This window comes from Thalassophryne amazonica, chromosome 7, assembly GCF_902500255.1.
Source record: "Thalassophryne amazonica chromosome 7, fThaAma1.1, whole genome shotgun sequence".
In the NCBI taxonomy this organism is placed as follows: domain Eukaryota; kingdom Metazoa; phylum Chordata; class Actinopteri; order Batrachoidiformes; family Batrachoididae; genus Thalassophryne; species Thalassophryne amazonica.
The window spans coordinates 68,150,978-68,166,852 of NC_047109.1; the positions used below are offsets into that span (position 1 = coordinate 68,150,978).

Consider the following 15,875-nt stretch of genomic DNA (forward strand, 5'->3'; position numbering starts at 1 on the left):
AGGCATCGGTAAGAGCTTCAAATGGTGTCAAATGGGTTAGTCGGTTAGTTTGTGAGCGCATTGACAATAAAGCAAGCGGCAACGCATCCAGCCAGGTTAGTTTGCCATTGCTGTCTGCTATAATTTTTGCTAGTTTGTTCTTTAAAATGCCATTAGCCCGTTCCACCGCCCCATTTGATTGGGGGTGATAAACACACCCAAACTTCTGTTTGATACCCAATTGTTTGAATGTTTCTTGTGTAACCTTGGCTACAAAAGCCCTACCGTTGTCAGATGAGATAGTATCTGGAATGCCAAATCTTGGAAAGACGTCTCGGCACAAGAATTTGGCTGCCGTTTTATGGTCTTGATTTGCAGAGGCTACTGCCTCAATCCATCGGCTGAATCTGCATATCACTACCAAAACATATCTCATTCGTTTAACTCGGTTTTCAGCTCCCATGTCTATGAAATCCATCATAAGATGTCTGAATGGCCCATCAGGGACCGGAATGTGGGCTAAAGGGGCTGTGAATGATTTCCGGACATTGTACTGTGCACATACCTCACACTCATTCAACAAACGGTCCACTGTTGCTGCCATATATGGTGACCACCAGACAGCTTTTAGTTTGTTCATAATTTGGACTCGCGAACAATGATCGGGTCCGTGGGCCCAAATGATTGCATGTCGTAATAAATTGGTGGGTAACACAAAATGTCCATGACTACTGCGCCACAGCTTGTCCGCTGGCCCCTGACTGCGTGTCTCAATAGCGCCTCGTTTAACCCACATTCGTTTTTCTTCTCCACTGGCCCTACTTTGAGCCACTATCAGTGCGTCAAGTGAAACCAGTGGGGCACAATCTTGGATGGTTAGCAGGGGAAACATATTTTCTCCTTGTGCTCCTTTGCGAGCTGCGTCATCTGCTAGGTTGTTACCTTGAGCTATGATGTTATTATTCTTTTGATGACCTGCACATTTAATGATGGCTACCTCAGACGGTAATTGGAGAGCTTGTAACAGTTGGGAAATCGCTTCTCCATGAGTGACAGGGGTGCCATCTGCTCTCAGGAATCCCCTTTGTTTCCAAATGTTTGCATGTACATGACATACGCCATAAGCGTAGGCTGAGTCTGTGTAGATATTAACACGTTGATCTTTAGCTATCTGGCAAGCCATAGTTAAGGCTTTGATTTCTGCCAGTTGGGCTGAACAAGGCTGATCAATTCCTTGGGACTCCAGTAATTCAAAGGTTTCGCCATCCGTGTTTAGTTTAACAATCCCCATACCCGCATGCAATCCCGCGGCATCCCGAAAGCATGAGCCATCCACGAACAGGGTTAGATCTGCATCTATGGCGTGATTATACAAATGTTCTCTGGCTCTCAAAAATTTCTCTGTCTCTGCCACACAGTTATGTGGAGTACCATCTAACGGTGTGGTCAATTTGGTGGCGGGATTCACCGTGTGACAACGTTGTATTGTTATTTCTGGAGCGGACAACACAACTTCGTATCCAGTGCGTCTAGCTTGTGTTAAGACAAAACGTTGACTGGTTAGCAGGGCATGTAACTGATGCGACGTGTACAACGTTACTGCATGTCCCATGATTATGGATGATGCTTTTTGAAATGCAAAGGCAGCTGCTGCTAGACCCTGATAGCATGGTGGCAATCCTGTTTCAATGTTGTCAAGCTTTGTACTATAATAGGCCAATGGTTGTTTTCCTTCATTTGTTTCCTGCATTAGTACAGCACAAGCATATCCAGCTTTTTCAGTAACATACAAATGGAAAGGTTTCCCATAATCTGGGTTACCTAACGCGGGAGCAGATTGCATGTCTGTTTTTAGGGCCTCAAAAGCTCCCGTTGCCTGATCTGTCCAGACGAGGAGAGCTGCATTGCTTGTTTGCCCCACTGCTCTAATCATGGCACGCAAAGGTGCAGTTTTTATAGCATAATCACAAATCCACGGCCGACTGTACCCTGCCATCCCAAGGAATGAAAGCATCTGTCCCACTGTTTGGGGTTTGGGAGCCTTGATTATAGCCTCCACTTGGCTTGGGGCTATACATCGCGTGGTCCCACACAACTGTCTTCCCAAGTATTCTACTTGTTGTTTGCAGAACTGCAATTTGTCCTTACTTACTTTATGACCTCCATCTGCCAATGCATGCAATACAATTAATGAATCTTTTTCACACTGTTCTTGAGTCTCTGATGCAATAAGGAGATCATCCATATATTGCACCAATGTACTGGGTATATCAAGGTGTTGTAAATCTTCAGCCAGGACTTTGTTAAAGATGGCTGGGGACAGGTTCAGTCCCTGAGGTAGCCGTGTATACGTTAGCTGTTGTCCCAGAAATGTGAATGCAAACAAATGTTGTGAGTCTGGGTGCACAGGCACACTGAAATAGGCTGAACACAGATCAATTACTGTGTACCATTTTGCTCCAGCAGGGATGCTTGATAGTATAGTATGCGGATCAGGTACTATAGGTGCATCCATTTCTATTATTGCATTGATAGGACGCAAATCATGTACCAGCCGATACTCTTTGGTATTGTTTTTAGGGATAGGATAGATAGGAGTATTGCATGGGCTTGCAGTTTTTATTAGAACTCCAGCTGCCATTAGTCCCTTAATTACTGGTTTTATGCCTTCAATAGCCTGAGGTTTTAATGGATACTGCCTTTGGTGAGGCAGTTTTGCTCCCGGTTTTACTTTTATTTTTACTGGTAAGGCTGTTTTTACTAGTCCTACATCCGTTTTGCTTTTGGACCACACCACTGGTGGTATTTGCTCTAACAATTTCTCTTGTTGGGCCGATAACACCATCTGTCCCTCTGGTCTAGGATTGAGCTCCACTTTTTGAGCTATAGCCTCATCATTTACTTTTAAATTAATTCGTATAAACTGCTGGTCTTTTGACAGATGTACTTGTGGACTTTCCATGTTTTGCCATTCTTCAACTTCTGAGGCTGTCTTTACCATTGGACCTAGGTCATGGGATTCGTACTTTTCAGAGACTAAAAGGGTCACATGAGGTGTGGCATTCGGCACTTGATACCATTGCTGTTCAGCTGAAGTTAGCTTGACAGAAGCTGCGGCCCCTTGGGGGACTAAATAAATTTCTGTGGTGGTTATGTGAAACAGCCGTTGATTCATCAATACATCCCAGCAGCATGCATAGTCAGTTTGTTCTTGTTTGGCATCGAACATCAGGGTGACATGTAAAGGTAAACTAGGTGTATATACTGCTTCATAGTGTTGTTCGGCCCAGGGCTTCCATTTTTCCCATTGCAGTTGAAGATTTGAATTTTCTGGTTGTAACTTCAGCCAGTATACCATGGGTTGCACAGGTCGGACCTTGTTTTCCATGTCCATAAGCACCATAATGTTGGCGAGTGCTTCGTCGGGAAAGTGTATTTGCAGTCCTTGATAAGGTACACACTATCTGGGTTTGTAGCTTACATAAAATGTCTCTTCCCAGCAAATTCACAGGTGTATTTTGTGAGTATAACAGGGGTGCTTCAATTGTTTTTCCTGCAATCGTTACAGGAAGTGGGCGTGTGAAAGGTATTATTTGAGTCTTCCCAGAGAAGCCGATGGTCTTAATTACAGACCCAGAGAGGGGGAGATGAGCGCCCATTTTCCCTATGCAAGAGTATGTTGCCCCTGTATCCACCATGAAAGGGAAATCTCTGTTTTGTATATTAACAGTGACGGTTGGCTCTTCCTTAGGTATCATCGAAATAGCCAATGCCACCGTTTCCCCCTCTGTCTTCTCTAGGCCCCCCTATTGCCAATAGGCAGAGGGTCCAACCCAAGGTCGGGCCGGACAATTTCTCATTCGATGTCCAGGTTGTCCACAGCTCCAACACTCATTAGAGGGTTGATCCCCTATTGGGGGTGTTGGTCCCATAGGCGGTCCCGCTTGACTGTTCCTGGGAGCTGAGTTCTGGAATCTGCTTCCAAATGAAGGTTGGCGAGATCCTCTTCGCCACCCTCCTCTTTGACCTTGAAAGTTCCGTGACTCTCCTCTCCACCCATGACTGTAGGTGGGTCCATTTCCGGGTGTGCCAGTGCTATGGTAGTGATAGTGATGCTCCACTGGTGCCGAGACTTCTCCTGCAGCAGTGCTCCCTGCTGCTCCTTGGGGGCTCTGTGTGGCTGTTACCACAGGTGCCTGTATGGTGGCAGCAGTGTTTGCCGTAGGGCCTGTGCTTGCCGACTCAGAAGGAACAGGGGTCATCATTGGTGCCTGGGTCTTTGTTTTTTCTTTCTTGACTTTGGTTAGCTCTCCCAACTGCATCTGCACCAATTTTTTCGTCAGGGATTTTGCTGCATCTTCTTCTTTTTGTTTTTCTTTCTTGTAGATTTCAAGATGGTGACAAATATGCTCAGAGTATAAAGCCCAATTCATTTTTGATAGTCCCACGACTCCATCTAGGGCTTTCTGAACCTCATCTGGTAGAGCCTTTTTTACAGTTATTTTAAACAGGATTTCAGTTGCTGGAGAATGGTTCCATGCATTTCCTGTTTCCTCCGCCCATCTCTTCTGGAATCGGTGCAGGAACTTCTTTGGGCACTCTTCAGGTGTCCACTCCTCATCATCCAATTTAGAGGGATCCAAGACCTCAGGGTGCTTTCTTCTCAGTCCTTCCCACATGGAGTTTCTATAGCGATTAAAGGGGACTTCATCATGTTGATTTGTGCCCATCATCTGTGTTAGTCCAACCTTTCCTGCTAATTCTTCAGTGTCATGTTTTCCCATGACATGCATTAGCAAGGCTTTTATGTCACCTAAAGACAAGGTTACCCCTGCAGTGCCTTCTTCTAAGGCAGTTATCCATCTCCCAGCTCCTTGGGTGATGTCTGGCAGCCTGTTGGCCAGCCCCACCATGTCTGTCCAGCTCCATGGGGTATACACATGATGACCATTTCTAACCACCAATGGGCATATGAGGTCTTCGTCCTCCTCTTCTTCTGTGGGGGCTCCATACTGTCTTCCAGATCGAGTGCGACTGACTGGTTCCAGGCAGTCCATCCAGTCGGTTATATTCTGTTCTAAAGCCGCTATGTCTTTGGCTACACATCGTTGTCTTTGCCTGAGTCGGGCCTCTTTTGCACTCTCAATGATGATCTCACCAGAAATTTTTCGGGTGGGTGGCTGTATAATGTGATTCCCTTGATTGGGCGTCGATTGTTGTAATATTCTTCTTTCCTCGGCGTTCCTATGTCTTTGTATTCTTTCCTTCGCTAGCCGAAGTTGCTCAGCTAGTTCTTCATTATCTCTTCTGACCAGATCCAGTGTGTCACAGAAGCTCTTGTGCCACTCTTCGGAGCCTCTATAGCCTGTGAAGGTCCAGTCGGCTGACTTATGGTGGGAGGGGACGGTTTTCAGTGGACCTCGATGTGCAGGCGGAGCCTTCAGGTCTCTCTCTTTATCCTCGTCTGCCTCCGTGTCACTGTTATTTGTGGCCCCCCCCTGCTGGTCGTGGTGTGCGACCACTTACTTTCGGACTTGGAGACCTTGTATGATCCATTTGACAGACTGAGGACCTGTCTCCTTGTGGCTCTCGAGCTTTTAGTGTCAGTGTGAATTTGCCCTCCACATCCATGCCTTGGTCCTCTTCACGAGTTCCTAATACAAATTGTCCAGCTGTCTTTCCCATATCATGACGTTTATATGGGGGTGGCTCTGCTTCCCAGCTCGGTGCACTGGCTTTAGTCTCTTTGGATCTTTCCTCTGTCATTTTTTCTCTTTTCTGCTGTAGCCTCTGTGCTTCCTGCTTGAACAAGGCCAAAACTTCTTTTTCTTCAGTGCGTTTTTTGTTGTTTTTTACGTTCTTCTGCTGATCTTTAATTTCTTTTTCTGTATTTCTACCGCAACTGCTTCACACATCACCGGATCAAATGATCCCTCCAAAGGCCATTGCCTGCCCCCATGTGACCTTTTGTGCCACTTTCTCATACATTGGTTGGCCTTAGTGCGTTTTCCTGGATATTTTCTTAGTACTAAGTCTAGCGGGGTACTTTCCCGACCTTGACCTTGAGAGTTACCCATGTAACCCTGACAAACGCTATGTGAGGTGTTTCTATGGTGTTCTGGTAGTCCCTCAGGGGCTGTCCTGATCCAGACCAATAACTTGCTGGCTGTAACACCTGTTTTGTATTTTAAACCCTTAAAAGGATTAAATTTCCAACTGCTATGCCCGTCTTCTTTTTCTTTAACTAAATATGAAAATTTACCTGTTTCCCACCGAACCTTCCTTGGGACCACAGTCAGAGTCAACCTAGGAAACAGTTCTTCACCTGGATCGGTTGGTAGTGTTACTAAATGATTTAATGGTATGCTAAGTTCTTTATTAGGGTCAGCACAAAGCAGCTCCAGCCACGGGGTTAAACCCTGATGCCACAGACGTCTTATCAGCAGCTCCCAATTAATTAGAGGGAATTGTTCTTTTGCTTCAGATTGATTACCTTAGTAATCTGCCATAATTTCTGATTGATCTCTTGTTCGTCCTGCCAATGTTCTGCTCCTACCCTGTCAAAATAGGTCCTTTCCAGCCAAAAATGTGTCCTGATTCCCTGGGTTTCGATGTCTCCGTCAGTCAAGTAATGTTCTGGGAGTATTATTTCATCATCACTTAAGTCTCCCATCAATGACTGTCCCAAGCATTGATCAGTCTGTCAGCTTTTTCACTATAATCTAAGCTTTATCTCTTTTGATTTATAACCAATTTTATTTATTTAATCCTCTTACAACCCTAACACTTCCTAATGTCTTTGCTCCCGACTTTCTATTTTCCTTCTAATTTTTTTAACTTTCTGCTTCTAGTCTTTTTCTGCTATATTTGTTTATTAGTTTTCTTTCTTTGAAATAATATATTTACATAGCACTCTTCTCCTGTCTTTTTCTTCACTGTCTCTGTTTCACACTTTCCTCTCTGCCTGTCATGCACCTCCCAAGTCCTCCTGTTGGGTCTAAATACCTCCCCCTCGTACTCTTTCACATTAATCTTGTATGTCAGCCAGCTTGCAAGCCCTCACAGCTTTTTGCTTGCACCTCCCCGCTTACTCTCCATTCTCCCACACACAATTTTCAACAGCTTTATACACAAAAATTATTAAAAACAACTTTCTATATATCTCTATCTAGACTTCTGCCACTTTTCACTCCGCGGCTTTAAACAACCTTTTTATTCACTTAACACCAATGTGTTCTGTTTAAGCATGTATCTCTTCTTCACGTTAGACAGCTTCTCCGGCGCTGTCAGCAACTTCATATATTACTTTTTTACAAGCCCTCTTTGAGCGTACAATATTTCATTTACTTCTACGCCTTACCGCGCCTCGCGTGCGTATCCTGTGCTTAATATATTATTTTTCACCAGCTCCTTTCTGAGCATACAATATTTCATTTACTTCTACGCCTTACCGCGCCTCGCGTGCGTATCCTGTGCTTACTATATTATTTTCACAAGCTCCTTTCTGAGCATACAATATTTCATTTACTTCTACGCCTTACCGCGCCTCGCGTGCGTATCCTGTGCTTACTATATTATTTTCACAAGCTCCTTTCTGAGCATACAATATTTCATTTATTTCTACGCCTTACTGCGCCTCGCGTGCGTATCCTGTGCCTTTCTGCACTTTCTTCTACCTTTTTTTTTTTTTTTCACTTACTGAGCTCCTCGTGAGCTTAATGTGCCTTTGCACTGAAAATATTCTCTTTTTCTTTTCTTATAAAAAAAACTCATATTACTGTGTACTTAATTACTTATTCTTCTCCCACGCCCCACAAGCGTGTATCTGGTGCCTTACTGCACTATTTTCTGCTTCATTAATTCTCATGTATTCTGCACTAACTCTCTATTTATTTTATTTTTTTTTATAGTTTTTCTCTTTTCTTAAAAAATGACGTCCTTTATTGAGCTGTTTTACTTACTGTCAGCTGTGCCACTTTGCACTTTCCTCTTTAAATCTCTTTATCATGTACGGTATTTCTACTGCGCCCCCTCAGGCGCTTATCTTGTGCTTTCTCTGCACGTATTCTCTTGTTAAACTCTTTTTTCTCACTTATTTCACTTCAGTCTCTGTTAAACTCTTTAAATAACCTTGTATTACCTTGTATCTATTTGTCAGTATACTCCCCTAAATTAACCCCTACAGCGCATGCTATCAGCCGGCACGTTAGTAACGAATTTCAACACCAATTATTCCCCAAGCATCCAGGTTAGTTCTCCACGCACTCTTTCCGCACCAGAGTTCATGAACATTCCTGACCTTTCACTCACACAGACATTCTTTTTCCCGGGAACACACACACCTTCTGAGCATTTTATCTACAAGGCCTGATAATTTTCAATCTTATCTTTTTTAGTCTCTTATCAATTTTCTTAGTCCAGGTTCTTTTGGGTAAGAGGCAATTAAAAATATCACCTGTCAACTTGGGCGGAAATCCCGACTCACTCCTCCAGATCGTGCAGAAGTTATAAAAGGTTTCTGCTTACCTTTTAGTCGTGATCACTGTTATTTACGGTCTGGAGGGATGAGCTGGACTGCCCCAGGCTGCCGGAATGCCCCTGGACCCTCCTGAAGCTGGCTCGCCAAGTTCTGTCGCGGCTCGTCTTTAGTCTTCTCGGGATGTCTTCTTTTAGATAACACAAACTAATTGCAAGTGATATGCTAGAAAAAGGACACAACACTTTAGAATAATTCAGCCTTAAGCAAGATAAAATGCACAGAGTTTTTAAGTTTATTTAAGCCTTCGACACAAAGCTTAGACAAACTGAGTCCTCTAGAGAGACTGAATATGACAACCGCGCTCGTCTATTTATTGGAGACCCGCGGGCATCGCTCCTCCTTCGACTTTTTTATTTATTTCATTCCCAAGACATGGTTTTCTATTGGAAGCGTCCTCTAGTGAACCCTAAGCAGGTGTTAGGCCATTATTTCAATGTGACAAACGCTCCCATTAAAACGTGAAAGATTTACAACTGATTTTTTTAAAAGACCTTCAGCCACAGGTGCAGCTGGCCTGAGGCCCCCTCTGCACGTGGCCTCAGCCACACGTGCAGCTGGCCTGAGGCCCCTGCACGTGGCCTGCGGGAAAGCACCTAAAAGGCCTTGGAAAGCCCCTGACAGACTGAATGACTAATAAAGCCCTTTTTTTGGGTTGAACACCTGCTAGTTCAACCAGAGGACATACAGTTCGGATCAGGACACTTGATAGTTCATCACAGTTCAAATATGGACCTAAAAATTCTTCTACAGTTACTTAAAGGTTGCCCTGGAGAAAAAGAGCGTCAATCTGAGATCTGAATGTAGTGTGTGTCAGTAAGTACAGTGCCTGGCTTTTCGAGTGCTTGTTGGAGTCTTAGCTCAAATGGCAGCAATCATACTATGACCACAGCAAACATACAAAGGCACTGAGGCATTTTAGACACACACACACACACACACACACACACACACACACACACACACACACACACACACACACACACACACACACACACACACCAAAATGACATGTCAGACAGTGACTGGGAGTAATGGGAAGGCACTGATGAAGAAACACGTGGTTATCACCTCACTCAGCTGCTGATGTTTAACACCCTGATGAAGTCAGTGTGGAAAGAGATGCACACCCACTGCAAGACTCGTTGCCTCTTTCTCTTTCCCTCCACTTGAGCAGCAGTCAAGGACATGAGTTTTGCTCTTGATAAAATCATCCACACACTTAACAGTGATCTCCCAGGCTTGTCTACAGCGACCTTCTTTAAAAGTGCAACAGTGCCAGAGACACTTTGGTGACAGCCATGATAATGAAGGACCCAAAGTTTCACAAAATGGTTGCCTGCTCTTTTAGGCAGCATATCCTGAAATGGCAAAAGAGCAAATGTTACTGTACGGCCAAAGCTTGTACAACACTCACTCTCTCACTCACTCATCTTCAACTGCTTATCTGGGACCAGGTCGAAGGCGCAACAGCTGCAGCAGAGGACCCCAAAGTTCCCTTTCCAGGGACACATTGACCACCTCTAACTGGAGGATCCCGAGGCATTCCCAGGCCAGTGTGGAGCTATAATCTCTCCATCTAGTCCTGGGTCTTCCCCAGGGTCTCCTCCCAGCTGGACGTGCCTGCGCACATGGGGCATCCTTACCAGATGCCCAAATCACCTGAGCTGGCATCTTTCAATGCGACGGAGCAGCAGCTCTACCCCGAGCTCCTCGTGGTTGACCGAGTTCTCACCTTATCTCTAAGGTACACACCAGCCACACTCTTGAGGAAGCCCATTTCAGCTGCTTATATTCGTGATCTAGTTCATTCGGTCATGACCTAACCCTCATGACCAACAAGTATAACATCATCCAAAAATCAATAAAAGATTCAAGATTTAAACAACTTTATTGATCCCTAAAAGGCCAATTCATATCACACCCAATTACCTCAGACAAAAATGCAAAAATTAATCCACAATTATTACTAGCTGAAAGTAATAATGGCACACATCAGAATTAAAACAACCACACATATACATTTGATTGTTTATGTACGCTAAACTTTGAAACAGTCCGTCATCTGAATTGAGGCAATGTGAGTGTGGACTGCAGCAGCGTCATGCTGCGCAACTGAGCTTGGGGGGTGGAAGTGGGAGGTTGCTGGAACCGTGCCGTGCAGTCTCCCGGAGGGGAAAGGGAGTGCCAAGTGCGGAGGCCGGGGTGGGGACAGAAACACAAGGAGGGGTGGGGGAGAGCGTGTGTTCTTATGTGCAGGTGGTTCATATCAGTCCCTGCCCATGTGTGTGTAGAGTCTGTGGGGGAGGGCAGATGAGAAAGGGAGCCGTGTGCATCACCAGGGCCGTTGAAATCTTCTGGAGGAATGTGGGGCATTTTGACATTCTATAGCTGATAAGGCTGCCGTGTTTGGGTTAGGCAGAGAAGCACAGAGCCAAATGCAGCTTCTCTTAACTGTCCAGATACAATTGTGTAAATGAATATTCACTGATCTCCAACATCAATGCCTTTGCAGGGCAGACAGCTGCTCCGAGATGCATTCCAACTTCCGTTTGAGTTCAAGAGTCACGTAGTCTGAGACTGTACAGCTTTGCCAACCTCGATAATCATGATGGACAGATGTGGGGTTATGGTTTTGATGGCAGCTGTCTTGCCAATTTTCTGGTAGATCAGGGCAGCGCATAATCCTGACAGCACATCAGGGCAGCACATAATCCTGACAGCAAAAGACCAATTACTAAATATGAGTGGTTTATTGGTGGTACAATGAAGCAACAATGAAGCAACACAGTGCTTTTGTGTTTCATAAAAAAAAAATTGAAGATGCTATGATTTAACACTTCCTAATACTATAAAGATATGGCTCAAACTGTGGTGTCTCAGCTAATTTCAAAACTTTGTTTTAAGAATTTGTAACAGTGATGTTTCATCTTGTTACACTGCAATGTTTTGTTTTTATTGTAACAAGTTTAAAACACCTTGTTTTCATTTTAAAAACCTGCCAATGGTATAAGTGAAGAGATTTCTTGAAATGGCATTTCAAAATTAGCTGAGAAAACTCCCTCTGAACTTTATTTGTCTGAGATTAGGAAGTTACATATTTTACAAATAACACTGATTCTTAAAAATGTTATCAGTCAACAAAAAAGCTTGTTTTGTCTCAGAAATAACAAACACTAACAAAATGTTTCCAAGACTGTCAAGATTTTACAGAATTATTATCTAAAAAATAAAAGGCAGTATAGCTTACAAAAATTTAGCCTTTAAAGTGATTGTGTCTTATATTAAGTACAAATGCAATATTGTGTTTCAAAATTAGACAAACATACTTGGTAAGATTTTGCATTTTTGCAGTGAGGTACTCCTTAGAGCAAAAGATTTGATTGATTTGGCAGTGATGTATTGGAAACATGTTCCATATAAAATTTTGTTTTGAGGAATGACATTAAATGCTGAAGTCGGAATTGAGAAAAGGTTCTGGAGTTATTATTATTATTATATTATTATTGATTGCTGATTAGAAAGATGCTACAACATGTCTGGTGTAGGTAACATAATTCCTTTAATTACTGTTCCACACAGGATGTACTCAGTATAAAGAAATCCTGGCAATCTCAGTACAGAGTGTGCATAATGTTCTTGCTGAACCTTGGCTTTGGAAATCCTGGGTATTTGCAATTTGTAGAGTTTTGAGTGCTTGCTGATGAACAATCTGTCTTTTTAAACTACATCACAATAGTAAGCCTGGCAACAGCAAAAAAAAAAGAAAGAATCAATTTTCATTTCATTATGTTATAGCACCTACATTTTGTAAAAATCTGACACATTTTGTAATAAACACCCTCAACACGCATAGTATACAAATAATGAATGTTTATGAATTAAATGGAACAAATATTTCCATGAAGTGAAAGCTTTCACTGAATTAAATATTTGTTCTATTGAAAGAATGGGGAAAAATTCATTATTTGTTTTATATAACAGCAAAAATAGATCCTTGTCATTTGATATTTTATTAATTCATAAACAACAGAAAAGGGACTTACATTTTGGTGTTCATCACTGGTGCCTAACAGTCCAACACAAACTTTAAATAGGAGTCAAAAATTGTTAGTCTGTGATGCCGTTGTGTACATGACTTTGTGTACAGACTGCCAGCTGCTTTCCTCACTCCAGCAAAAAGTCGCGTCAGAAATTTGTCTTCATCCTCTTCATCCTAACAGTTCTTCATGCCTCCAGGTGGCTTACGGCAGGGTGGATGTGCTTTTTTTTTTGTGGTAGAAGAATTAGCACTGTCAATTAGCTCCTTCAAATCATCGCCCGCCAGCAAAACAAACTCCACCATGTTTAGCTAAACGCCGCTTCCAGTAGTGAGCATGCACAGTGGTCAGGGGTGCAATAACACATTTCATAAAGCACCGAAATTGCACGATAAAAAAGAACTATTGCACAGTCAATGAGACACGGCAAATGGTACGAATAATCCATGTCACGTGACATACAACCCACCAATCAAATGACAAGGATCCACTCAGCCGCTATATAATATGTAATAAACCTCCACATATAAATGTGTGCAGTAAAGTATTACCACACAAACAGTGAAAAAATAACCAGTGTTATGAAGCGGGGTGCTCAGTAATGTACAATAAAAAGAGAGACACAAAAGTAACATTTTGTTTCATATTTTATTACATACTCACCAGTGCTGCACGATTAATTGAAACCGCAAACTTGATTCATGGCTTTATGTGATTTCATTTTGTAATGATAATACTGATGCATCCCTATAATATTATTAATAATATATATTACATTCAGGCTGTTTGACATTATGAAATGAAAGTGTATTACATTTTGGTGAGTTATTACATCATGTGGTGTTGTTACATAATAATATTACATAATTACTACATAATAATAACAACCCTTAAAACCTGGAATTAAATCAAATTATGTCTTTCACTTAATGAAAAATTTGCCTGTTTTTTGTCAGGCTAAGTGAAAATGCCATAATAATGACACAAATGAACCAACAGATACATTAAATAACACCAAGCTTAAAAAAACTGCTCATCTGCCCACACAACACATGACATGATAAGAACACCCACTACCACATGCTTCATACGATCACACTTGAGCTGTTATCATATGTGGTTTATGTGGAACAGCATTCTTCCATAATAATGACTATAATAATTTAAATCCCAGAGATTTTCCACTCTTGTACAATATCAATGAGTGTGATAACAGAAGCATGAACGCTTGCTGTTTCTGCAGACGGCAGCCAAAATGTCATTCTGTAGTTTAAAATTATATTGAGTCATAGCTCCATATTTTTGTTTTATATGCTTTCTGCTGTCCACGCTTGCTTTTGAGTGAACACCTCATCTTATGACATTCCTGTAAATGCCATTAAAAACTTGCACATGTCCATATGTGACTCCAAAACGGCACATCCACAGGGTGCTGAATGAGAAGGTGTGACACTGTGAATGAATCACATTCAGAGCCGGCCACAGGCTCAGAAAAATGTCAAGGATTACACTGTTACACTGTATCAAAGCCCAGAGTAGGCCAACATATACCTTCCTGTTCAGCTGTCCTTGATTTGACTGTGATTCACAGAATTCTCTCTGCCTTTGTTCAGGGGCAGAACGGTGATCTGTGCCTACTCCATTGAAGATATTGACCAGGCCTTCTCCACATCCAAGCTAAAGGGCTACAGCAGTCCATTCATCGGCAGTCGCCCGGGCATGGTAAGAACACCATGCTACATTTGGAAGATGAGGAAAAGGTGCAACAGTATCTAAAAGCTGAAAGAGAATATAAAGAACACATATATTATATTAACAGCTTTATTCATGAAATATTTCACACAAATACAACTTAAAAATAAAGCAGAAAAACAGTAGAAACAAATACATAAAAAATATAAAATAAATAAATAAATGAAAAATCTCCCCAGGAGCAAGTTAGATCATTAATAATCCATTGCAATTCTTGTTTGTTAAAAAAATCCATCATTTAAAAGATTATCTCTCATCTCAACAAGTTCTACAATTTGACCACAGACTATATACTACTATATGTATTGTATCTATAAAAACTGACAATAAATTGCCTTAAGGATTTGTTCTAACATCCCAGTGAGATATTTATTACTTTTGAATAAAAATCTAAGATTATTGCCCATTCTTGAGCTGATATTAATACTGTTTCTAAATATATGACTTATTGTATCATTCTCATGTCTGAGACCTGTTACAAAGAACTTAAGAAATCTCTTATGTAACATAACATTAGGCGGTAACTAACCTTTAATAATAGGCAAGTACCTGCTATGACACATATTGGGGAGACCCCATAACCCCATATATTGTATGCAAATGCATTTTATTGACTCTCATTCCTGGGCTTTTCTGAATTTATTACATCACTCTCCTCTCAGTGTGTCTTCAAAAACTCAACAACTGGGGGGCACAATGACATGAAAAACTTGGGGGTGATGAGGTACCACCCAGAAATTGAGGATGTGATCCGACCCGTGGGTGTGGCTCCGCTCGACCTTCCCACAGATGACCAGATCACACACACCGCGGCAGACATCGTCCTGGCTGTCAACGACGAGCACTACAGCGTCCTGTACCTGGGAACAGGTCTGTGTTTGTGTTTTGCAGAATCTGTAACTAGACTGCCCTCTATCTGTTTTGTATTAGAAGGAAGTTTCTTCTTTATAGCTTCATATACAGTGCATCCAGACAGTATTTACAGCACTTCACTTTTTCCACATATTCTAGCCTTATTCCGAAATGGAGTAAATTCTTTTTTTCCCCCTCAAAATTCTTCTCACAACATCCCATAATGACAACATGAAAAAAATTTGTTTGAAATTTTTGCTAATTTATTAAAAAGAAAAAAACTAGGAAATCACATTTACAACCCCAATTCCAATGAAGTTGGGACATTGTGTAAAATGTAAATAAAAACAGAATACAATGATTTGCAAATCCTCTTCAACCTATATTCAATTGAATACACCACAAAGACAAGATATCTAATGTTTAAACTGATAAACTTCATTGTTTTTGTGCAAATATTTGCTTATTTTGAAATGGATGCCTGCAACCAATTTCAAAAAAGCTGGGACAGTGGTATGTTTACCACTGTGTTACATCACCTTTCCTTCTAACAACACTCAATAAGCATTTGCAATAAGCATCAGCAATTACATCCTCAAGTCTTCTTGAATATGATGCCACAAGCTTGGTGCACCTGTCTTTGGGCAGCTTAGCCCATTCCTGTTGGCAGCACCTCTCAAACACCATCACGTCATATTCAGATCTCTCCACAGATG

The 15,875-nt window shown here is 41.9% G+C and overlaps 1 protein-coding gene across 1 annotated transcript in view; it reads left to right on the forward strand.

Moving 5' to 3' along the window:
• si:ch211-113g11.6 (uncharacterized protein LOC559008 homolog) overlaps positions 1–15,875 on the forward strand; it is a 178,075-nt gene that overhangs the window by 97,187 nt on the left and 65,013 nt on the right. The window contains exons 9-10 of the mRNA XM_034174381.1: positions 14,169–14,277; positions 14,970–15,177. Of these exons, the coding sequence (XP_034030272.1) occupies positions 14,169–14,277; positions 14,970–15,177 (317 nt within the window). The remainder of the gene's footprint in view (positions 1–14,168; positions 14,278–14,969; positions 15,178–15,875) is intronic.